This window comes from Gadus macrocephalus, chromosome 8 (assembly GCF_031168955.1).
Source record: "Gadus macrocephalus chromosome 8, ASM3116895v1".
NCBI lineage: Eukaryota > Metazoa > Chordata > Actinopteri > Gadiformes > Gadidae > Gadus > Gadus macrocephalus.
The window spans coordinates 14,609,393-14,634,833 of record NC_082389.1 but is presented as its reverse complement, the minus strand read 5'-3'; the positions used below and the strand labels follow the sequence as shown (position 1 = coordinate 14,634,833).

The 25,441-nt window shown below is 46.3% G+C and overlaps 1 protein-coding gene across 2 annotated transcripts in view; it reads right to left on the bottom strand.

Annotated features, from left to right (window-relative positions):
* b4galt2 (UDP-Gal:betaGlcNAc beta 1,4- galactosyltransferase, polypeptide 2) overlaps window positions 1-25,441 on the bottom strand; it is a 96,142-nt gene that overhangs the window by 11,867 nt on the left and 58,834 nt on the right. For both annotated transcript variants that reach the window (XM_060059339.1, XM_060059340.1), the window contains exons 5-6: window positions 13,370-13,557; window positions 8,790-8,912 (exon numbers count right to left, since the gene is read on the bottom strand). In XM_060059339.1, the coding sequence (XP_059915322.1) occupies window positions 8,790-8,912; window positions 13,370-13,557 (311 nt within the window). The remainder of the gene's footprint in view (window positions 1-8,789; window positions 8,913-13,369; window positions 13,558-25,441) is intronic.

Genomic DNA, 25,441 nt, shown 5'->3' with positions numbered 1-25,441 from the left:
TCGGTCCACCCCGATGTGTGGTTAGTGAGCGGCACCGCGAAGGCCAGGACGTCAAAGGAACACGCCCGGGCCTTCTCTCCGCTGTAAGCGCAGGGCAGCGTGGCGGCTGCTTCGGCGTTGGGACTCCCGGACGAGCGGAAGCGGGTTCGAATTTCCTCGACCGTAGGCGAGATCCGTGAGCAAGATGCGTAAGCCCCGACTGTGGAGGACACGCGTCTGGATTCACTGCAAGTGGCCCTGGATGAAAGGGCCCGGCCGATGACCGGACGGTGTGGTGAACAGTGGGAAAAGAAAAGGAGGAGACGTGGCTTTGAGGGGAGATGAGGGTACAGCCACATCGCTGGTGATTACAGTTCTCCTTGAAAACCTCAAGCTAAGGGTGCCATCTATCCTTCATTTCTTTTTTTGTTTTACGTTTATTTTTTTCAATTTGAGTTCGCCCTGCAGAAGGGTCGGGAAAAGAGCGATACATTTCTTTCTAGTTTCGATCCGTTTTTACGGGAGCCAATCACCAAGCTGGCTTTTCCCCCTGGCTCGCTATTGGCTGATTTAACACAATTACGACAGGGACGTGACGGCAAGCAGCCAATCGCGCACAGAGTCAGTTGAACTAGGCCCATTGATCACGCCTCTTGTGCTGAAGGAATAGCAGCAGCATCCCCAGACCAACGTGCAATCTATGATTGAGCTTGGTCTGGCAATAGCCAGGCTACATTTTCACATCTTTTTAGAGTGAATTTTTAGAGCAGAAATCAGTATAGAAAGCCCACCCAAAAATAAAAGCCCCTACAGTACATGGTCTGCTCTGCCAATACGGCTCCCCAACCGCCTTAAAAGCCCCAGAAAGGTCCCTGCGCTGCCAATTGTCCGGCGGCCCCAACCCCTTAGAAAAATATCTGCCAGCTAATATGATCGACCATGAAAGGCTTCATTTGCAGCCTGAAGCAATGTAGTCTGTGTGTGCGTGCGTTGGTGTATTTGTGTGTGTGTGTGTGTGTGTGTGTGTGTGTGTGTGTGTGTGTGTGTGTGTGTGTGTGTGTGTGTGTGTGTGTGTGTGTCTGTCTGTGTCTGTCTGTGTTCGTGTGTGTCAATTTGTGCGTTGTGTGTGTGTTTGTATCTATGCGTGTATGTTCTAACGCGCAGGGCCCCATGGTTGATTGGATTAATCAGGGGTTTCTCTAGCTAGTCTCTCTCGCCTACTATGCCCACCAGTGGAGTTAATTGCATTAGAGCGTTGAGGTGGAGGAGGGGCGTTAAGTCTAACGTCCAAGCCCCGGCTCACGCAGCCAGACCTGGGATGAGAAGGGAGCTGGGGGAGGCGGGTGGTGGTGGTGGTGGTGGTGGGAATGGTTGGGTGTTGGATCTCCAAACACAGACAGGGAGGGAGAAATAAATGAGGTGTGTGGGTTTGTGTGTTTGAGTGTGTATGCGTTTGTCAGTGTATGTCAGAGTGTGTTTGTGTGCGTGTATTTGTGTGTGTGTGTGTGTGTGTGTGTGTGTGTGTGTGTGTGTGTGTGTGTGTGTGTGTGGTTTTTCTGAATGTATGTGTGCATGCATTTTTTTGGGCATGTCTGAGTGTGTGTGTGTGTGTGTGTGTGTGTGTGTGTGTGTGTGTGTGTGTGTGTGTGTGTGTGTGTGTGTGTGTGTGTGTGTGTGTGTGTGTGTGTGTTTGTGTGTGTGTGTGTGTGTGTGTGCATGTCTGAGTGTGTGTGTATGTGTGCCTGTCTGTTTAGGTCTGAGAGACTGCAGGCGCCAAAAAAAAGAGAAGGGAATTAAAGATAGAAAAAGATTGCAAAGAGCAAAGGAGAGAAAAAAGAGATAGAGAGAGGGTGATTGATTATTTCGTAGGCAGCCACTTTACTGCTGCTGTTTCGCAAAGTGGGAGGGAAAGAAATACAAAAAGCTGATTGAATATTATTGATTCTGAATATCCCCAAATATCCATGTGAGGCCCGCTCTTCCACAATCCCATCCCACTCGCCTTTTCTGCATTCAACTCTAGCTAACGGTGACCTTACTTTTCACAATCACAACATCTCCCTCCAACTCTGAACAGCAGCCCCCCAGTAGTATTGTCCCCTCTGCTCCTGCTGGGTTAACTAGCCCATCTTCTCCTTCTCCAACCACCTAGCCTCCATCTGCCACTGGAGACACATGATCCGTCTCCACGCAGCGAGATCAAACGCAGCGGCTCAAGAGATCAGAGGAGGAATGACAGTTTGAGATGAAAAGAAGGAGAAGGAGAGGGGGAGAGAGTGAGGGGCAGAGAGAGAGTGAGAGTGAGAGAGAGACAGCGGGAGAGAGAGAAATAGAGAGATAAATAGAAAGTGGATAAATAGAGAGAGGGAGAGAGAGAAATAGGGAGAGAAATAGAGAGGGTGAGAGTGAGAGAAAGAAATGGGGACAGACTGAGACTGAGAGAAAGAGATAGACAGAGAGAAATAGGGAGAAAGAAATAGAGAGAGAGCGAGAGTCAGAAAGACATGGTTGATATAGAGAGAGAGACAGAGAGAGACAGAAAGACAGGGAGAAATATAGAGAGCAAGAGAGACAGAGAGAAAGAGAAAGAGTTAAGGAGAGAGAGCTTTGCATGCATCCAGCTTTTAAGTGGGGAGTAAAGGAGAAGGCTGAGCCGCATCAGCAAACTTCTTCTAAAGTTCGCTGGCAGACGCCGTTTAAACTCCCCACAGGGAATATTCAATATCAAGTAGCCACAATCTGATCAGCGAAACCACAGGAAACCGACATTCACGCGAAAATAAGTTAGTTATCTACATTTACTTTTACCATTGAGAACGTTTTTAACCAAATGTAAATGGGTTTTTGAAGCATGCGTGTCAGAAATATGCCCTGCGGTTTCAGAGGCGAGGCATGCATATCAGGGGTCAGGGGTCATCATAACATACCAAGCCGACAGCCAATCAACGGCATTAATTAATGCTGTTTATTTTGGCTGCCTCGTCCGTTCAATCTTCTCGAGCCATGCACAACGGCCCATATCGTATGTGTGTGGGTGTGTGTACGTGTGTGTCTGTGCAAGCCGTATGCGTGTGTGTGTGTTTGTGTGTGTGTCGGCGGGGGGATAGGGTTTTATTGTCTTATTTATGGAGAGAGAGTGCGCGGTAGGGCGAGACAGTGCAGGAGTTCATCCCAGTATAGTCCGTGTTGGGTTTAAGAGATGGACGAGGCGGGTCGCGCCGTGAGAGAGAAGTGGTGCGTTGTACCTGTTTACGAAGAGCGGAGCGATGCATACTTACACCGGACGGCGGACTGTACTATTTATTATGGAAGAAGGGATGACAAGGCAGAACGGCTTCTTCTTCATTTGCTTTTATGTTGCTGTGTGTTGTCTTACGTTAGATGCTGAGGCTATTAAGAACTCACTTTACCGGGCTAACCCAATCAGAGGTCCATTTTGTAACGTAAAGATTTGCTTTGTGTCTGTGACTCACTGACCTGACCGTTTGGAAATGAATGCATATTTTTGCAAACGGGTTTGGTTCGTTAGGTCCGGCCCCCAGGACCTAACGTTGGTTAGGTCAATGGGGGGGTCACGGGTAGCCAATGAGATGCAATAGCCACGAGAGGGAGAGAGAGGGATAAGAGAGAGAGACAGGGATAGAGAGAGAGACGGAGAACAGAGAGAGAGAGAGAGAGATGTGGAAACCAGCTTGCGTGACAGCCCTGAGGGCCAGGGTACTTTCTAGGGCCCAGAGGCCAAAACGAATTTGTCTTTTGTCTTTTGTCTTCTCTCTCTCTCTCTCTCTCTCTCCTCTCTCTCTCTCTCTCTCTCTCTCTCTCCTCTCTCTCTCTCCTCTCTCTCTCTCTCTCTCTCTCTCTCTCTCTCTCCTCTCTTCTCTCTCTCTCTCTCTCCTCTCTCTCTCTCTCTCTCTCTCTCTCTCTCTCTCTCCATCTCCATCTCCATGTGAAATTCCATCTCCAGTAATCTGTAGTTTTTGTTCACGCTACAATGTGATGCTTCTACCTGTAGATTCAGTTCCTCTTCACATTTTTAATTCACACCATTTTTTTGTATTTGTTTCTATTAAAGCGGCAGAGCATATCTTTCCTCACACAACTTTGCTTAAACCAGATTTAAAAAGCCCTAAAAAAATGGAATAGTATAAAACCTAAATCTTTCTCAAAATATGCGGTGCGAAAAATATACAGCAAGGGCATATAAATATGTACCCTGACTTTGATATCTCAGTCCCTATATTGCTCTCTTTCCCTCTTTCATTCCTCCTTTCTTTCCTTGGCTCCACAGATGCTGGAGGGACCTCTCGGAGGAGTATTAGAGGCATAGCGGGTTGTGTAAGAGCAGCATGTTCACTGCCCGTGCCCATGGGCAAGGCCACACTAACAAGGACAAATATTCCCCTGGGGCTGGCACTAAGCTGGCAAAAAAACTCATTTTGGGCCGTGGTCCACAGAAGTCAGTCTGTATGGCAACGAGTCAGGGTGAGAGAGAGAGAGAGAGAGAGAGAGAGAGAGAGAGAGAGAGAGAGAGAGAGAGAGAGAGAGAGAGAGAGAGAGAGAGAGAGAGAGAGAGAGAGAGAGAGAGAGAGAGTGTAACAGGAGACATGGTTGGTTAAGATAGAGGAAGAGAGGGATAAACAGGGAGAGAGACAGAGATAGTAAACTATGTTAGCATTATAAATGTTAACACCCTTAAAGCTAGGATAGGGTATTTCTTTTTGATGCAACTCATATTTGTTTTAATTCTAATAGCATACCGGCAGCAATCAATAAGTCTGCAAAAATGCTGTGATCGGAAAATATGATATCTGTGGCTGTCGCCGGCCTGAGCAGGTGTTAAACATCTTCTGCATGTCGCCTGTTGGACATACTCTCTGTTGCAGGGCTGCTGAACATGTGACTTTTGTTGACAGAGCGTTCTTTACGTCCCTTTGGAAACTATCGACCACACAAAGGTCAAGAAAGCAGAGTTTACAAGCGGATGTCTGATTTTACTTTCTCTCTCTCTAACTCCCTCGCTCTCTCTGTCTCTCTCTCCCTCTTCCTCTCTCCCACTCTGTCTCTCCCTCTCTCTCTCTCATTCCTGAGACAAAGCTCCCCTCTACCCATAAGGCACTGTAGCGACCTTATCTCTACAGCAGAAGCTAATATCAGTATAAAATCATTGTTAATAATGGTTCTTAAGGGATGCTAATCCAACCACTCACTTTTCCTTTCCCCCACAAGTTATTGTAAAGTGGGTTGAAGACCAGCTGAGAAACACTAAGCGGTGTCTGCTTTACGGAGGGGAACGTTTTGGCTCTGGAAAAAGATAGTGGATGTGATGCTAACCTCCGGCAGGTAGTTCAACCTCTTTTGAATTTTTTTTGTCGTTCTTGGAGACGCAACCACCCCTGAAGGGCCGCTGGGGACCTGAGCCTGTGCTGGCCCACGAGAGGTGTCACCAAAGGCGGCTCATTCGAGGACATTCAAGGCCCAATGTGGACCTGTGCTGAATAGCTCCAGTATTTCTGAGCAATCTGGCCTCAGGGCACTACCGGGACTAATGTCTGCTGTTATTGCCGGTCATGTTAGTCAGATCATCCCCACGGAGCGTCTCAATCAGGACACGTGTTGCTGGGAGAGCTTTGTGGCATGGAAACACACACAAATGCGTTGCGAAACGTATCGTCACATGTTTTGATAGCGTGCCTGACACGTTTGGCCGCCACAGAACTGCACATGGTACACTGTGTTTCTATCAAGGGCAATCCTGCTCAAACCGGCTGGCTGAAGCCACACGGAAAGTGGGACTTGAAGAGAGGAAGAGACAGGAGGAGAGGGGATGAGGGCTCGGGAGGACGATATGTGATTCAGACCGATATGCTCCATATTATTCGGTGTGTGTGTATGTGTGTGTGTGTGTGTTCCTGTGAATCCTTATTATTTTGTACATTACAATGTACGGGCTTGAAGGGAGCTGGCAGTGAGGTCATTTGTGAGCGAGACCTGCGGTTGGTGGCTGGCCTGTGTCTATCCTGTGGTTTTTGGAACCTATTGTTCCTGCGATCCACCACTAAACCCCTGCTCTACGAGGCTCACCAGCCAGCCGGGTTGTGTGCCGTCCACTTTGAAAGCTCTCCTCCATGCTCCGTGGTTCAGCTGCACACACTGTATAAATCTCCCTCTCCCCCCTCTCCATCCCTCCATCTCTCTCCCCTGTCGCTCTCTCATTATTTCCCTCCCTCTATGTCTCTTTGCTGCTCACGCTCCCTCACTCTCTCTGTGTCACTCGCTCTCCCTCCCTTTAGCTCCATCTATCTGCCTGCTGATAATAAATGTATTTAGCGTCTCAGAGTAAAATCTATTTGAGGTCAAAAGGTAAAACATTGCCAATTTGGGAGATTCTCTTCCTAATCCAATCCAAAGAGCTCAATACATTGTAATCATGGGATAACGGGCCTCCGGCACTGGGACATGCAATGCACTTTAGATAGCACACAATGCACATGGCAGGCAGCCGCGGTAAGCCCTGCGTCAAAGATACGTGAAAGGAGGAAGAGCTGAGGGCCCGGCGAGCGCCGTGAATCATGTTGAGTAGTGGGACGTCTCAGTTGTTCCCCGTTTCTATTACGGGTTCCTTTTAATGGAGGAGGATCAGAACTATATCCCGTAGCATGTCGAGCCATTGTTGCATAGATGCAGAAAATAGCCGGGCTGGAGCGCGGCAGCGGCTCTGGAGGCCCCTATACTGTCTGATGGAGATACCGCTCTATAAAAAGATCAACACAAAAAGGTTATGTGTCAGGTGGCTGTCATTCATGGCTGGCCATCATTGATGCTCACATATAGACACAAAAATAAACACGCACACACACACACGCACACACACACATAAATTCACACACATGCACACACACACACACACACACACACACACACACACACACACACACACACACACACACACACACACACACACACACACACACACACACACACACACACACACACACACACACGTACACACACTAAGAGATGCATGCACAAAGAGAAACTCATATTTTGCCTGTCCTTCACCTACACAGTCCTCGAAATTGCTTTTGTGGTTTAGACTAGATTAGATAAATAGTCAAAATGAACTCATCTTTTTGGGAATCGAGAGACTTGTATGATCCTGGAACAAAAGCAGAGATGGAACAAAATAGAGAGGGATGGAAATAGCCACATACATATTGTATTCAAGGTGTATTCATCCGGAGAAGCAGACCGCAGAGGTTTAGAAAGAAGGCATCGCATTCAGGGGCCTTCTTTTTAATATATTTATTTAAATCCCAAATAACCATATCCAAATACATAAAAAAAGCGGTTAATTTGCGCTTTATTCCTTCCTATTGTTCACTTGGGAGCGTCACACGTCGAGCTGCAGCATGCGTGCGCGCTAGCGTTCGTGCACTCAGTTGACGTGCCAAGGGTTATTGGACTACCTGCCAGTGCGTGTGTGAGCCAATACGTGTTGCATCAGTCTCTCGATCAGCCTGAATGTATGTGTGTGTGTGTGCGTGTGCGTGTGCGTGTGCGTGTGTGTGTGTGTGTGTGCGTGTGTGTGTGTGTGCGCGTGCGCACAGACACCGTCGGCTGTCAACACGGGACAACCCACAAAGAAGAGTGTTGTCTATCAGGCCAGCGAGCACGTTAACCCCCGTTCACAGCCGCCCGCTGGGCACACGGCGGGGGACGAGCCAGCCAGCTCTCTGATCGGACTCTGTATCCTAACGCCATCGAGGAATACTACCACGCTCCTTATCACAGCACATCCATGTCTGTTTGGGTCTTATAATTAGGGGTGACCCCAAACCTTAGAAGATTTGGACTTTTCAACAGCGAGACATTTAGTCGACTTTGTCTTTAATTGTCTAATCCTCTTGTCGGGGTATATTGTGTGCTGGCAACAGTGGTTCAACCCATTGGGAGGATGTGGCTGCTAAATGAGTGATACCACAGCATTGCTTGGCTATGGAAGGAAAAGGAAATGGTCTTTTGTGTGCAATTATCTGTTTTATGTTTTGCCCTCGATAAACGTCCTTATAGATTGTGTGTTACCCCTTTGTGTAATGGGAGTGGCACTATCCAATTATTTTCGATCGGACGAAGAGCACACGCTGGACTGTTGATCATGAAGGATGCACGATAACTGTTACTGCTTAACTTTAAGCTGCAACGTTAGTTCTGTGGTCTGCGCTGCAAAGCATCACTCACATGTTTTTTCAGTTTGATATCAGTGCACCGCTTCTTCGTTGTCTTCAGCGATGCGGGTTCTGTCGTGACCCCTGACACCGTGCGTCATCGGAACCAGCTCTGTCTCCACAGAGACCCACTTCAGTTTTGTTTTCATAGATTAATTATTCTAATTGAGGTATATTCTATATTATAGTACATGAGGCTAATAGTAGCCTCCAACATTGTCGTTATATGCTGAAAGTTCATTCGTTTGTGGAGGCGGTCGGTCATTCAGCACTGAATTCACGACAAATAAGGGATATCTTTAAAAGTATAAATGAATGCATAGGATTCGATGATAAATTGATGATGGGTATGGCCTGACGAATCAGATTCAACTATGCTTAATCTGAGTCAAGGACCAATTATTTTTTTCTTCTCACTGGACTGAAGAATGAATCACTATAATTAGTTTATTATTATTTTGAGATTTTATTTGTTTAGAGATTACTTTCTACACCAACCCATCCCGGTCAGCGAGGTAGCTTGGTGTCCATATATATTTGGGTGTGAATCGTGTGTCACTTGGGGCAGCAGGAGGCGAGGGTTACCTGTTGTAGATGTCGTCGTCCTCGCCGCCCCAGCCCCAGTACTCGTTGGGGAAGCCGTTGATCTTCAGGAACTGCTTCCTGCTGAGCCCGGACACCCCTCCGAAGTAGCCCGCGTACGGCAACCTGCGCATGGGGAGGGGGGGAGGGAGAGAGAGAGAGAGAGAGAGAGAGAGAGAGGGTGAGTGGATGGATGGATGGATGGATGGAGGGGTGGATGGCATTGATGAGTGCAGGGGTTAAAAAAAGGGAAGAAGAATTAGGAGGTGTTGAAGTCAAGACGGGAACAAAAACCCAAAACAAGGGAAGACTTTGAAAGTGTTGGCATTTTATCGGAGATCCCTCTGCGATCCTTCGGTAGGCTGGTTGGAGTTAAATAACGAAACCAATGGTACGCAAAACCTGGAAGAGCCACGCCAGGGAGCAGACGTGAAGGAGAATAAGATACAGAGAGAACAGAGGGAGGGAAAAGGTCGGCGGGGGATAACAAGATGTCCGCCCGTCTGCGAGATGATAATGTCAACTGCTTACCACCGATAAGGACTAGCACACAAGGTGGCGTGCCGGCACACGACAAGGACATCGGGAAAAGGGCGCGAAGAACATTAAGAGCACAGAGTGGAAGAGAGACAAGGACAGAGTGGGCGAGTGAGGGACAGATGGAGAGAGAGGAAGGCAAAGCGATAACGGAGAGAGAGTACGAGAGTGTGAGACGGTGAGGGAAGTCAGACACATATAGGAGAGGCAAAGGGGGAGGGGGTGAGCAGTGTGAGTGTGAATGAGGTGTGGAGGATTGAGAATGTGAGGACCAGAGGGGAAAAGAAGGGTGAGAGTGACTGGAGACCCCTGGGATTCATGATGGAGTGTGGGGTGCCTCTCCTCTCTATGCCAGAGGAGAGACTGTGTGTGTGTGTGTGTGTGTGTGTGTGTGTGTGTGTGTGTGTGTGTGTGTGTGTGTGTGTGTGTGTGTGTGTGTGTGTGTGTGTGTGTGTGTGTGTGTTTGTGTGGTTGCGTGTGTGTGGTTGTATGTGTGTGCGTGCGTATGTGTGTGATGTCAGAAGGATGACAGCTCCCTGCTGGAAAATGACAAGTGGGCACTAATGAGATTGTTTCACCATCACTCTGTGTGCGTGCGTTTTTGCGTGTGTGCGTGCGAGGGCGCGCGCGTGCCTGCATGCGTGTTTGCACACAAGCCAGAATACGTTTTTTTGGTTGCATTAAATTTGATAACCCAGGTTGTCTTACACCTTGCAATTAGTTTGGCTTGGTTCGTCTTGACAATCCCAGAATCCTTTAATCCTGGGCACAACACCAACTGAACCAGTCAATTGGCAGGAGGATTCCCAGGCTGAAGCTGTTCCTTTAAGAACAGGCTGTGACTACGGGGGGAAAGCATGTTCCACATCACAAATGGTCGGTTTCCAAGGTGATCCTCCCTGCTTGGAGGGCCCCGGCCCTCGTGGAGTTGGACGATACTGAGGTGATGGAATGGCACTTTAGCGGGATGTGACTTTCACACAAGAGTGTTTTGACCATTTATCAAACGCCGCCGTGGCGCTTTCAGTGCTGAATGAAGCCTGGACCAAGTGTCTGAAATATTCAGAGGGAGTAATGAAAGTCTTCCTCGCGGGGAGATAACTCCGGGCCGACTGGACCCACTCTCCGGCATTATCAGGAACCAAAGTGTCATTTATGCAGTCATGTCCTCCCTCCCATTGCCATCTTGCTTTGGGTTTCCCCAAATTAATAAAGGAAACAGTTAAGAATTATACAAAGTAATAGTAGGAGGACCAGATAGTCCATTTTGTCTTCTTTCTTTCTCTGTCTCTCCATCTCCTTTTTTCATGCTCAGGCCAGCATTAAGGACACCGTGTTATTATAGTTTAGCAACAATAGAGCAGGAGTGTTAGGGTAGAATCATAGTAAAACCTGCTACTGCCCCAAAGCTTCCAGCCGTGTGAGCATATGGTTTGGGGCTCTGAGAGACTGCAGCGCTAGTAAAGAGGGAACACCAGAAGCCATCTTAAGAGTCTAATAATGGATAGGGTACTATTTTATCTTACTTTCACTTTGGGTTTTATTTTACTTTCTCAGGCTTTAATTTCCTCGCCAACCAATATGAGCTGAACTTCCTGTCCTTGTACAGTTATCCTGGCAGTACACCTGCGCCAGAGGTCGCACTGGGACTGGAGACGCCTCTTGTTTGGAGGGTGGGGTCACGCTGACCGACGCCCGGCCGTTAATCAAGACTGCTTTTAACAAATTGAGGGCAGGAGTGATGTCATTATGCAAATGTCAACATTAAAAAGCCGGCCCCAGGGAGACAGTGAGTGTACAAGCTCTACTCTATAGCATTACTATTATCGGCGGCACGTAAGCAACACGCTTGACTGCAGACTCCAGCCGGCCTTCATTTGTTCCTTCCTGGGCTTTGAGTCAACGCTGTGTTTGTTTGGAAATGTCAAACAGATTTTTTTTTATAAACAGATAGAGTAGATTTTGACTGACTGGCATATATTATGTACATATATATATACACAAATATATATGTGTATAGTTTGTGTGTATATAGATATATACATTCAGACACATATATACTGTATAGATTTGTATATGTATATATATATCAAATATGCTCGACTGACAAATCAAACAATAAAACATGCTTGACTGACAATGCAAGCTTTTGACCATATATACAGTATATATATATATATATACACAGTATATAGATGTATATGAACACAGAAGGTACACAAATAAATAAATAGTTTGTTTGTTTGATTAATGATCTTGTTCATCAAGCTCCCCTCAGACTCGGGACACAAAGAGCTGGTAAAAAGGTTCAGTCCAAGAGGGATTTAATTACCGCCCACAACTGCCAACACTCTTTGTTTTATTGTAGTTTCCCACTGTGCAAATCTGTCACCATCTATATCCTGTAGGCATCTCGGAGCTATTTAAAAAAAAAGGGAAAGTTAGATGTTCCTCAGCCTGCCATTGGAAAATTAATTTAGTACAAAAAAAATTATAGATACACATAAAACCATGTACTTAAATTAATTACACGTTTTAAGTCTAAATTATGTTCGGCATGCAGACTAAAGTTTTATTGCAGATGGATCAAAACATTCGCAACTGCCCGAGGGAAAATGTAATCACTATAAGTGTGTGCGTGTGTGTTGCTGGGTGTGTGTGCGTGCAGCGTGTCTGTGTGTGTGCGTTTTAGATGAAGGCAGACGGCCATTTGCTTCAATCTAATAAGCACAATCAGAATGAGCTTAAACGAACGAGCACCGCATTAGTCACGAAACAAATGTAACCATGCACATTCAAATCAAATCAAAGCAAAAATAGTTTGGTTCAAGAAAACCAGACTAAATTAGAGACTCGATTCAACACACAAAACGGCGCACGCTATATTAGGTTAATGCATTTCTTCATATTATTGTAATTTGTAACCAGACTGTGCCTACTGTGGCTGTTGCCAACACTGGTCTCCATGGCTACCATGGAGACCCCGTCAAATTAGACAAATGAGTGGATCATAAAATATCGCTTTGACTTCGGTTGGAGGGAGGGCTACACACAATTTGACGTGACACAGCCAAGTGTTAGTGGGATTGGACGAGCTTCAATTGACGACCTCGTCGGTCCATGCGTCGTGGGCGTTCTCGGACAATGTGACAACCGTCCAAAACAATCAAACATGCTAGACTGACACACACAAGCTGTTGTACCGCATCACACTACACTAGGGCTGTGCTCCAAAAAAATGGATACGGCAATATCTTGTGACGTACTCCTCGCTGATGTGCGCATCGATGCAGATGCTACTGCATCGATACGGCAGCACGAGCCATTGGCTCTTACCGGGGATCCACTGAGTTGGTTGAGGGAGCACCAGGCTGCCCTCCCCTTATACTGTCTAAATGAGCTAGAAATACCCTCTGCATCTCAGGTACAAGTGTAACCACAGAGAGGGTGTACTCCACCGCAGGAGATATTCTTAACTGCCAGTACAACGCCAGGTTGTTATAACAGTTGAATGTATTTTCTTTATTATTTATTTTTTTATGAATTTAAATAACTGTTATGTCAGATGGACATTCTTATAGCAAATAGCAGTGCACTTAAAGTCAAGGGAAACCAGAATATTATTGTTGCATGTTAAACCTAAAAGCATAAGTGACAACAGAAAAGGGCATTTTAAGTTGAACAATTAAAGAATATTTTAATTGCATTTATGAATAACTCTTGTGATTAGAAACTCTCTGATCTCTGTGGGCCTGGATTGTAAATCTTCAAAATGTTGCCATCCATACAGAATGATAAAGAACCGCCTTCAATTCTGTGTGACATGGTCATTATTCAATATCAACGTGTATGGCTGTACGCATCGTACCGTGGCCTCTGTATCGTGATACGTATCGTATCGTTAGGTCGTAGGGAATACCCAGCCCTACACTACACAGTAACACAGCACCGGCCCGAGGTTCAGAGTTGACCCTGCCACAATGAGTGATCGTTCAGCAGTGGCAACGTCTTGGTACCCGGGCTGAACCCGGGCGGAACCGGCTCACCTGAAGCCAAACTTGTCCATGGCGATGGCGAAGTGCCTGGGCTGGTCGTAGCAGTGGTAGAGGTTGCGGTCGTCCATGGGGATCAGGTCCACGTCGCTGAAGATGAAGCAGTCGTACTCGCCGTCCTTCAGGGTCTCCGTGTAGCCCACGTTCAGCAGCTTGGCGCGGTTGAACGTCTCCTCGCCCAACTGCCGGGAGACGACGAGCCAAGACAAACAAACCGAAGAGTTAGATGAATTCACGGGCCGTTCTGGGCTTTTCTTTCTGTCACATAAGAGACACTGTTTCTGCTCATTTATTTCGTTTTTCGTCGTTAGACAACACAACATCAGAAATACGTGTAGAGCAGGTAACAACCAACAACATGGAGGAAAGGTGTATTGTTTGTATTGTATCTTAATGATGTAAAATAAGCTGTTCTAACAAGTCTTCAAAGAAGGGGAAAATAGAGAAACATTTGTGTCTGGATATCAAGCTACAAAATCCAATAAGTACTGTTATTGCTACGCATCCTAAAGAGATAAAAGAGGTTTTCAAAGAATAACTGGCGGTACACCTGCGATCACACCGTTGGGAGTGTATCCAGCAGGGCAACACAGTTGCACAACCAAAAATAAAACCCTGCCTCTTCGTGTGGCCCAAGGTTAAACCAGGTAATAACAAACAGCATGTGTTGGTCGGTCGGTGTGTCGGTGTCCAGTGTGAATTCATGCGCTTACTGAACCAGAATTCATGCCCTTGATGCTGCTTTAAATAGCAGTCATCTAACAGGCCATCATCATTTCTAAATATCACCCCTTTCATACATAATTAATTCAGATCAGTCTTAATACTTAAGAAACATCTTGACTGTTGTGAATGCCGCAATATCATTTTATTAGCTCTTTGTGTTTTAGGCTGGTGTGAAGTAATGTGTGATGTGAGTGTGTGTGTGAGCCTCTGTGTGTGTGTGTGTGTGTGTGTGTGTGTGTGTGTGTGTGTGTGTGTGTGTGTGTGTGTGTGTGTGTGTTTGATTGAAACCCAGGCGGGTTGTTTTGTAGCTGCTCTGAGTAAACCTTGTCTCAGATAACACATCGCTGCCAAACAGCTGCCATTTATGCCTCGCTGAAGACGATAACAATTAGTTTGGGTTTCAACAAGGTGTATTTGTATTGTGTGTGTCTGTTTGTGTGTCCGTGCGTGTGTGTATTCAGTGTGTCTCAGTGAATCTAGGAGTTGTCCTTGTTAAGTAACCCACCGGATCAGCTAAATGAAATCAGTCAAACCAAACCAAAGTCAAATGCAACAAACGCATAGTGTCTGAGCTGGGGTGGTCAACTCCCACCCCGAAAGGTTGTGGCTTTGATCCGCGATGTCTGCTGATCATCTGTTGGGCAGGCTCCTGACCTGCTTGATAATGGCCTGCGAAGCTGCTCTATATGGATTCACTGACTCCCAGCGACCCACTTCGGATGAAAGCCATCTCTAACAGTAACCTGCCACTCCCCTCTGAATATTACCCGGTATGTTACTACTGCTATCTGGAGAGATTGACATGACGTATCATCTTCTTCATCCATGCTGCCCCCATTTGTTTCCATGGCAGTGAATTGGGTTTGAGGCAGAGCGGGAGAGAGACATGACTCTGTCGTGTCAGTACCTTCCCGACGCATTAGCCTCGGTGAGTCACACAGCCACAGCAAAAGGCAGAGGGCTTTTATGTACCCACACCCTCAGGCCTTGTGTTCACCTTCCGGGTCCGCTGCCTGCAAGGCTCTTTGTATGTCTGATTGTATAAGGTGCTTTTACAGACATGAGTTCATTGCACGGGTTCAAGATCCTGTAAAGCCCAGAATTTAATACCCTAAAAGCGGAAAATGAGCAGACCAGCTGTCAATCAGAGAACACAGATGAGAATGAACCAGAAGAACAGAGGGGGACTACTGGTTTACTTCTGGTTTACAACTGGTTTACTCCGAACGATCACCTCCCATCTTGTTGAAGCAAACATCACGAGTCCTTCCTTAAAACTTGAACAATATCTTGAGATTCCAAAATGTAAATATATATAACATAATTGTATGTGATATATCTGTTTACAGAATTTTCCTTATGTATGCCTCAGTTATAACAGCATCCCCTGAATGACTTCATCGCTGTGTTATTGTAGACACACATCGCTGTCTAGACACATATTTACCTGGAGGACAACTGCTCTATCACCCTTGTTTCTCTCCATGTATGGTACTCCTTAATTCAATCTCTGTGTTAAACTTTCTCCAAATCATATCGCAAATGAAGGCTGCTATGTGATTCACACATGAAACGTTACCCTCAGACAGGGTTGCTGTGTCCATGTCCCCAGTCCCACCCTGCTATTTGGATCATCCATGCAAACAACTCCTCTTAGATGGCCCTGTCATTTTCAGTGGAAAGTCGATGCATTCAGCCGTCTATTAATGTGTATTTCTGTCAGCAGGCAGTGCATTTTATTTCCCATTTGCGGTAATTCTAGCTTGCTGCCACAACATGTTATCTGGGCCCACAACAGAGAATTGGGTACATTGGTTGTAACACAGGTTAGGCAGTAAAAAAATAAAATAATAATAATAACAAGGCAAAACATGAAACCCCTCATGCTGGTCGCTACAGCTGATCTTTACATTTTAGTCGTTTTTATTTTGAAAAAAAATGTAGCCAAATGGTTACTTAATCACATTTAAAAGTAAATACGTTTAAAATGCCGTTATTGTTTGAAACAAAACAATGCATTTTCACAAAATAATTGTATTCACTAATGGATCAGGGAACAGGATAAAGTAATATTACTTACAATTTAAAATGACCCTCTTCGTATCCATTCCAAAAATAATACCACTGCCTGTTCCACCTGAGTCACATGATCTTCCTTTAAGTGCAAATCAAGGATGACATTAGTTTAAATCTTCTCAGAAGGACAATCAATTTAGAACAGGTCTAAGGAAGGAAGAGAGTTTGGAGCCGGCTTTGACAAAACATAGAACTTAGAACAAGTTAAAACAAGCCAGAGCTAGAGCACAAAAACCAAGTTTGTTTTTTGTGCTCTATAAGCCTGCAAGGCATTATCCCATTGAGCTGTGCTAAAAGATACGTACTAAATATTGATGACTGGGGACTAAAGGTGAGCAGGTTGATGCCAGGACCGGCTTCACGTCAAGTCTAATGCATGAGCTTAAAGGAACTACAGGGTAACTGGGAGAGAGCGGACAGATCTATCCCCAATGACCACCATCAACCTACGGTCTTCCTAGAGCAAGACGCCTAAACCTGCATTTTTAATGACCTGTATCTGAATTCATTGCAAGTGGGGTTGGCCAAGAGCGACTGTTTAATGACTCAATAGCAGTTAAAGGAGAATTATTCGACGATTTTTCTGACGTCGGCGCCAATAAAACTCGGTGGCTGGGGTCATGACCTTTCAGCGGTATATCCTTTTCTAGCGAGGCTTGCCACCATCTACAGCTACAGTATACTGAGCTGAGCATCAACAGGTTCACTAATGATCCAACTCATCGCGGCTGAAGATAACGCTGACTGGATGATTTGAAAAGGACACTCATTACGCTCTCATTCTCCCGGGCTCCTTTGATGAGTCCACAGCCCGCGATACCACAGGTGTCTCGGATTGAGCACTTTGTGGTCCTTAGAAATCCATAGAAATCTTCTGACAAACAGGCCAGCTGTAGTGGGCTAGAAATGTGGCGCTTTATCGTAGAAATGTGGCGCTTTATCGTAGAAATGTGGCACTTTATCGTAGAAATGTGGCGCTTTATCGAAACAGGTCTGACCCGTGACTCTTCTAGAAAACTCTAGACCTCATGGATGGCAGACGTTTACAAAATAAATATTTGTCTTACGAAATGCCACCAATGTTGAAACATAAAAGCAGTAGAGGAAAACCCTTTTCTTATATTCAGTAATTCTTTAAAAGGTCAGCGTAGTCGACCGGTGAGTCATATTGCCGTGGCAAAAGAGTCAATTTTTTCTTGCATAGCCAACGTCCAGTTCCTATTCTCTCAACAATCTTACCTGCCTCATGATGTGGGACATATTTGTTGCAGGCATGCAACAAAAGCTATGCAGCGAAACATATGGTTCCTCCACCTCTTCCTCCTCCTCTTCCTCATGAAACTCTCTCTCTCTCTCCTTCTACCTCTCCTCCTGACTTCCATCTTTCCCCTCCATTTCCTCCCTGATTTTCCCATTGCTCATTTGTCTCTCTCCAATCAATCAACGTTTTTTTTTTCTTTCTTCCCATTCATCAATCATCTCCTCCTCTTCCTGGTCTGCTGCTTGCTCTGTGCGCAGGTACCTGTGGGGGCTTCCCATGCTTTGATTTTCCTTCACCTGGATGCTGTCACTCCCTGTTCGACCCCCCCCTCCCCCCACCGGCACACACTCACCTTCTGAAAAGCAATTAAACTCCTGCAGCCACATCTGACCATCGACAGATAAATCTACTGATGTTCAATACATGGGGAGCTGTGCACCCATGTGGCAATGAATGTGAACACACACACACACACACACACACACACACACACACACACACACACACACACACACACACACACACACACACACACACAGGCACCTTGGGTAGTTGCTATAGGGACTACGAATACGACAGGGCCACTGTTCATCAAGAATGAGTGTCCCTGTGCATGTGCTTTTGTGTGTGTGTGTGTGTATGTGTGCGTGTGCGTGTGTGTGTGAGTGAGGGGGTGAGCAAGACACACAAGTTGCAGGAGTCGTGACTCTAGCAGAGGGCAGAGGGTGTATCCATCGTTATCTCTCTGCTGTTCAGCTGCTCTGTCACACCCCATTGGAATATCGGGTGTCAACAAGCCCTCTCACCTTCCTTCACCTGTGTGTCAGTGTGTGTGTGTGTGTGTGTGTGTGTGTGGGTGTGTGTGAGGGTGTGTGTGTGTGTGTGTGTGTGTGTGTGTGTGTGTGTGTGTGTGTGTGTGCGCCTCTTCAGACTAAGTAAGCAGGATATAATTATGGAAACGAAGCAATCATAAAGGCAAAGCATGTGCATGTGGAAGACAGACAGGCGGGACCTCACAGTACCTCGAGGAAGGATTCTTTATGGTGACGGGGGCGGGGGGGGGGTGAGGGGGACTCATAACTCTGTAGATATAGAGTAGGACTAAATATGCTTGCTAATGTGTGCTCACTAAAAACATGATGACACCACGTCGCCAGGGAAACAGGGACTCATTAAAGCTGGATTAGGTAATGCACCGAAGTTCTTAAAGTTGTTGATGTTTTTATAAGTATCCTTTAAAATAACAAAGTAAATACTGTTATGTTGTGTCCTCCCTGGAGGCCATTGAGGGGCTGGGATGAGAGAGCCCTTCTTTCATGCATCAGTCCAACAATAGATCCCCCGCAGACCAATCAGTGTTTGTGCCAATCTCACACAGGTATCCCGTCCCGCCTGCTGATGAACCGGAGGACTTGGTTCATCCACGTAGCGTTTCCTCCTGGCAGAGAAGCGCTGGCAGGGGCACGCTGGGGTCAAGCGCTTGTTAGGTGAGGGGGGGAAAAAAAAAACCTGCACGGAGGTTTCTTTCAACGACAACAAATCACCAACCGCCGTTTTACGAGTCACCTAGTTTCCTTTTTATTATCTTTATTTGACTATATTTGAATGTCCCGGATAAACGGACACGGCAAGATCAAGTTTCTCTTGGTATCCAAGTTAACCGGGGCGGCGTCTCACGCCCCATCTGATATTTGAATGGTTGCCTGAAAAGCACCCAGGACCCCAGCGGCATTCGGAGAACGTTGAGATACTTGTTACTAGAAGCAGTGGGAGCGGCCGCGCAAAAAGGCGGAGTACTCTAAAAAAGATACGCTGGGTGAGGCGTTTCTCCTCCAGGCCAACGCATGCGGTCGCACGCGCTCTCCCCACTCGGAACCGTTGGAAAAGAGGATGAGATGAAACAGCCCTTAGGGCGGGAGTAGGTCCGTTTGTGATTGGCTTCTTAAAGTGAGGTTAACCCAGAAGAAAATACGGGGAGAGCACCTTTTTGTATTGTACTGGAGAAGAGGAAACGAGGGAATGGCCTCTAGTAGGATCGCTCTTGTCATGTGTTTTAGATGAAAAACAGAAATGAAAGATAGTCAGCCATGTCGCAGGATGGGGCTGGTGGTTTGGGGGTCCTGGGAGAGCACGCTAATGAATGTTGAACACTGTGTCTTTGCTCTGTGGTCTGTTTGGAAGACAAGGACTCAGGAACTACACCATGATATGAATGTTCATCAATTGCAAGCATGTGCTTGGATGTACGCGCACACACACACTCACACACACACACACACACACACACACACACACACACACACACACACACACACACACACACACACACACACATAAAGCCTTGTGGTTATCAATCAAATTAGTGACAATTTGCCAACTGGGTAGCCTGAGCCTGACAGGGTAGGAAGATAAAGACAGGGAAAGGGAGAAAGAGAGAGATAATTACAGAGAAAGACAGTGAGAAATGAGAAATGAGAGGGGGAGAGAGAGAGAGAGAGAGAGAGAGAGAGAGAGAGAGAGAGAGAGAGAGAGAGAGAGAGAGAGAGAGAGAGAGAGAGAGAGAGAGAGAGAGTGACAGTGACAGAGAGCAGGACAGGGAGCCCATGTTGGCACAGGGACAGAATAACTCATTTGTTGTAATGACTTTCGGTCGGTCCGAGTCCGGAGGACCACCATCGTAAACCAAAAGGCCGGGGCCACGGCGGGCAATTCAATTACCATTACGCCTCCGCCGGGTCGATAGCGCGGCTACGGGTTCACCGCTGCATCAACAGAAAGGCTAGTGATGATATGCTATTTTGCCGTGCTGAAAGGGCCGCGCCAGCAATTTGTCATGAGTAAATAAGTATGGGACAAGCACGACAAGCCGCGCAACTTGTGTTTTACCCCGGGGCCGCTGTCGCCAGCGTGTCCGCGCCGACGTAATGAACAGCGACGGCAGCCTATCCGTCTATCCATGTGTCCAATCGGTTATTCAAAGTCGTCGGCATCAGCTCTCCGTGGTGAGTCATGAAGACGAGCATCGGTGGTGCCAGGACCGTAGCTCAATTAGTAGTCATTATTTTATCAGGTGATCAGATCTCGCTGAATGTTGATGGGGACACAGCAGAAACATGGACACCACCGAAATGACGGGTGTGGAAGGTAAGCGATGATGGTTTAATGTCTCGCACCTGATTCTTCCCGCCTGAGGTGGCGATCACACTCACACAAACTTTTGCAGGCTTTAAAGCACAAGACACACTGCGATGTTCTTTTAGTTGGTCTTTAAAAAAGTACAGTCAAAATAAAAAAACGTTGCCCCTTTTTACTACTGCAAAGTAACCCAAGAATATCTGCATCTCAGAACTTTGTAGGTCTTACTAGCACTAAAATACACCAACATTCTAATGTCGGTCCTACAAAGGCTCCAAAGCTTGGTTCTCATTGATAGCAATTACATAAAGGCCAAATATATGCGTACAAAGATGCTTCTCTTGCTCGTAACAATATAAATTCAAAGCTAACGTTACATTGTACCAATAACTAACACACAATAAAGATTATTGAAACAAATAAAGACGAAAAACCTTGATGATGAATCAATTATTCTACTCCCCCACATTAAATCGCTCCCTTTAAATTGCACACTATGTCTGTTGCCATCATTCTTTGATCTGCTAGATAGCCTTGAATTACCCCGGTGCATTTGAGAGAAGGCTCATTTAAATCAATGTTTTCAATTTGAAACAAAGTGCAGACAGGTGTGTCACAATTCCATTAAGAACCAATCCATTCCATCCGGAAACATCTGGCCGGGACAACAGCATCAAAACAAAGAGATGAATGGGCAGTATTGATTTAAAATCCATCTAATCCACCAGTGTTTATATTACACTGTCACTATATATTGTCAGATTCATATGATGTTTCAAGTCAATTTGTGTCCGAAACTACTGACTGGTGATGAACTTGCTGAGCTTCCATGTTCACATATGGTCAGAAATTGTTGCAGGTATTGTAGATTAGAGTAATGGTGAATATGTTTGTGAGTAAACCCATTTTTTCAGCTTAATTGTAGTTACATTAATAGTAATCCTGATTTGTTTTGTGCAATGAGGGAATGTATCGCTGGTTGGCCATCTAGCTCAATGTAGAGCATCCGATGCTAAAGCCGCTAGCTGCCACCCTTAACAAGGCAGGATGAGTCATGCAGACAATAAGCCACCGGATGAGAGACAGAAAGACAGAGAGAGAGAGAGAGAGAAAGGGGGGAGGAAAATGAAGAATATAACCCAGATGCAGCCAGAGGACATGGCAGCAAAGGTTAGAAGTGCCCCATGGAAGTTGCGTAAAGTTGGCGCGTGTCACACGTTGAAAAGAAAAAAACGACAGCGAGGCATGTTCGCCAGCGTGCACCCGTACCCACACACGGAAACCGGGAGCTGTGTGATTGTCCACGCGGACACGGTGTATGGTTTGCCAAAAGGAGGCGGGAGAGCAGGGAGGACTGTGAAGGGCATTGGATCAGACCCCACCTCCACACTTTGAAGAGGCGCAGGTGGCCACGATGGAGGCCTGTTTGCCCGGGATCCGTCCAAGCGTGCCAGCTCTACTTCCAGGGACATATGGCGTTCTGCTTGTGGAGGGGGGGGGACACAACAGTGATCCAGAAAAGACTATCCTCTGTGTCTCTCTCGCTCTCTCTGTCCTACTCACTCTCTCTCCCTATCCATCTTCATCTCTCTTTTGTATTCCCCACAGCCCCTTAAGTGACTCAGAAGATGTACCCCAGAAGATGTACTCCGCACGCGCGCACGCACACATGCACGCGCGTGCACACGCGTGCACACGCGTGCACACACACACTTACAAACACACACACACACAGAGCCAACTGTGTTTTCACAAACCACCTGACTGGCAGCTTAATGAGTAACGGTCATCAAGGACAAGGTTGAGTGCCTTTTGAGTGCGCCGTATGGAGCATCCAGTCAGACGCACCGTAGCCCAAATGTACAGATTGATGGCAGGGAGATGAGTCATCCGTCCCTGTTTCCTACACAGGCCGATGTTGGCCACCATCTACCCCTCCCTTGTCCTCCTCAGCCTCCCCATCACTACCACACGCCACTCAAACTGTGCGATTGTGTGTGCGTCTTCTTTGTGCGAGTCGATGAAGAGGCTGAGCCAACTTCTGTGTGTTTCAGACGGCACTTTTTAGCATGCGAGGAGCGTGAAGAAGATAAGACCAGAGCTTGCATTCAGGACAATGGCCATGTGAACATGAATCTCGTCCTTTACTGCCTGCATCTCCTGGTTGGTATTAACATGCAGAGACACTGGCCCCCCCGGGGCCCCCGGCATGGGTTTCTAATGGGCCGCTACATGCTACTGATAATGAGGTTTATTAAGCCCGGGCTCCCGTCGGGACCGGTTCTGTATCCCCGGTCTCGGGGGTGACACGACATACAAGTCGGTTAATACTTTCCCCGAGAAGCTGGTTCTCTGGATCCAACACAATTTGAACATTGTGGCAAAATACGCCTCACCTCGACCGAGCAGGACTTTTACAGAGAATTACCCCGTTAAACGACACAGAAATGTGCCCTGACACCATTTGAAACTTATTTTTATTATTATTTTTGGGTTCACCAACCCTTTAAAAGACAATGCATGTAATGGAAAATTGCCAGTTGTTTTGGAACGGCATTAGGCTGAGATGTGGGAAGGCCGTTAGCGAGGGACTGTCGCACAGCAAGGCTGAGCGGGGACTCCATTTTGGGATCCACAAAAGTTATAAAAAGTCATTTCTGTTGTCAAACGTCCATTGTCTTCCACTAAATGAAAAGAGACCTTCAAAAGAAAATAGGCTGGAATAAAACACAAAATTAAGATGTTTTGGTGTTAACAATAAACTATTGGCATCACTGCACCATGCATCATCATGTGACGTGTTGTTTATTTGTATACTTTAACACTCATCACAAATTTGTTACGGGAAAGTCTAAGTCATTTTCTACAGTATATCCTATCTCACTGCATTGTAAAGTAGGTCTGCAAAATCACAACCATCCAGGCTGACTGCGCTCAGGCCTGCCGTGTAGATGCATGGTATACCATGTTCAGCCAGAGGCTGGTTGTCCATCGCTACACCACTGGAGAGGAAGGGAGAATATCCTCCATCTACTTTTACTGACAAAAAACCCCCAGGCTGGGTTTCATTTACATGAGTTAGAGACAGTGTGCCAAAGTTTGCATACTATTATACAATCATAAATCTTCTTACTCATTCATGAATTCCTTGACCTTTGGCAAGCGGTGGATGACATTTTGGTTAATCTTCTTTAACCTTAAATGAATAATAATAAAAGCTGAGGAAGCAATTAAGTTTATATTATACCTTAAACTACTTTCGGTTATTCTAATTTTCTAGGTAATTAGGATCCTGCTGTTATATGGTTGTATGGACAAGGATAAGGAGGTAATATTACATTTAAATGAAGTATGAAATGCCTTCTGTTCCAGGTGGATTTAGTTCCCTTCCTCTCTTTGCCAGGGTGAATGAACTCATGACACAGCACGATGTGGCATGGATACCAATTAGTTAATAAAAATAAAAAAAACAGCATTAGTTCAAGTAGTATCCCTTTCGTTAGCCATCGCTCTTTCGCTCTCTTCCCTCTCCTCCGTGTCCGGTGAAAATTTAGCGTAGCATGCTACCTGCTATCGCTAGCTGGCTGGATGCAGATAAGGTCCTTATGGGGGCCGGCCGACATAAATCAACACTCTTCAAAACAAATGAGCGGTGGATGTAGTCTAAAGAGATAGCGAGCGTGATCTATTGGGACACTAAAGCTGGCTGTTTGTAATTCATCTGCCGTGCACAGGCTGGGAGTTGGGGGGGGGGGGGGGGGGGGGGGGGGGGGGGGTGATGTTCTGTGGAATTACATTACAACGGAAAGGTCTGAAAGTGCTGCATCATTCTAGATACGTTTTAACCGCGTTTAACAGAGTCACATGTTGAGTGAATTATGGGCTCCGCTCTCACGCAATAGCTTTCCAGAAGGGCGAGGGGTCATAAACGCATCCCGGCTGGGACCGTAAGGGGAGCTGAGAGACACCGTTTAACAGATGACGGGAATGCTTATAGTCTGAATGGATAAATACTCAGCAGGAAGGTTTATATACTCTCTCTCTCTCTCTCTCTCTCTCTCTCTCTCTCTCTCTCTCTCCCCATCTCTCTCTCTCTCTCTCTCTCTCTCTCTCTCTCTCTCTCTCTCTCTCTCTCTCTCTCTCTCTCTCTCTCTCCTCTCTCTCTCTCTCTCTCTCTCTCTCTCTCTCTCTCTCTCTCTCTCTCTCTCTCTCTCTCTCTCTCTCTCACTGCCATTGGTATTACTGTAAAGATATTCATACATGAAAGATCTGATGATACATGATGATATTTGATGACGATATCGTTTGCCCATCCTTGGGATAATAAGCAGTGGTTTGTGGCCCCTTAGCATGATGTCCTTTAATAAAATGACGGTCCATATCTTGTTGCCCTTGCATCAACTCAGTAGCGGGTTCAGAGAGCAGCCAGTGAACAGATAAGGATGCAGCGCTGAGTGGACCGACACCCATGAGGCCACTAAGCCCAGGATGTGGCCAGTCAGCTTATTGCACACACAACAAGTGTGTGTCTGTGTGGGGGTGTGCGTGAGAGTGAAAAAAGTGCTTGTGTGTGTTTGTGTGCGTGTATGCTTGATCGTCAAAATGTGATTGTGTGTTTGTGTGTGTGTCAAAATGTGCTTGTGTGTGTGTGGGTATGTCGAAATGTGCTTGTGTGTGTGTGTGTGTGTGTGTGTGTGTGTGTGTGTGTGTGTGTGTGTGTGTGGTGTGTGTGTCAAAATGTTCTTGTGTCTGTGTGTGTGTGTTTTTGCCTGAGTGTCAAAGTGTACTTTGTGTGGGTGGATGCACGTGTGTGTGGTGTGGGTGGATGCATAAGCATGTGTGTGTGTGTGTGTGTGTGTGTGTGTGTG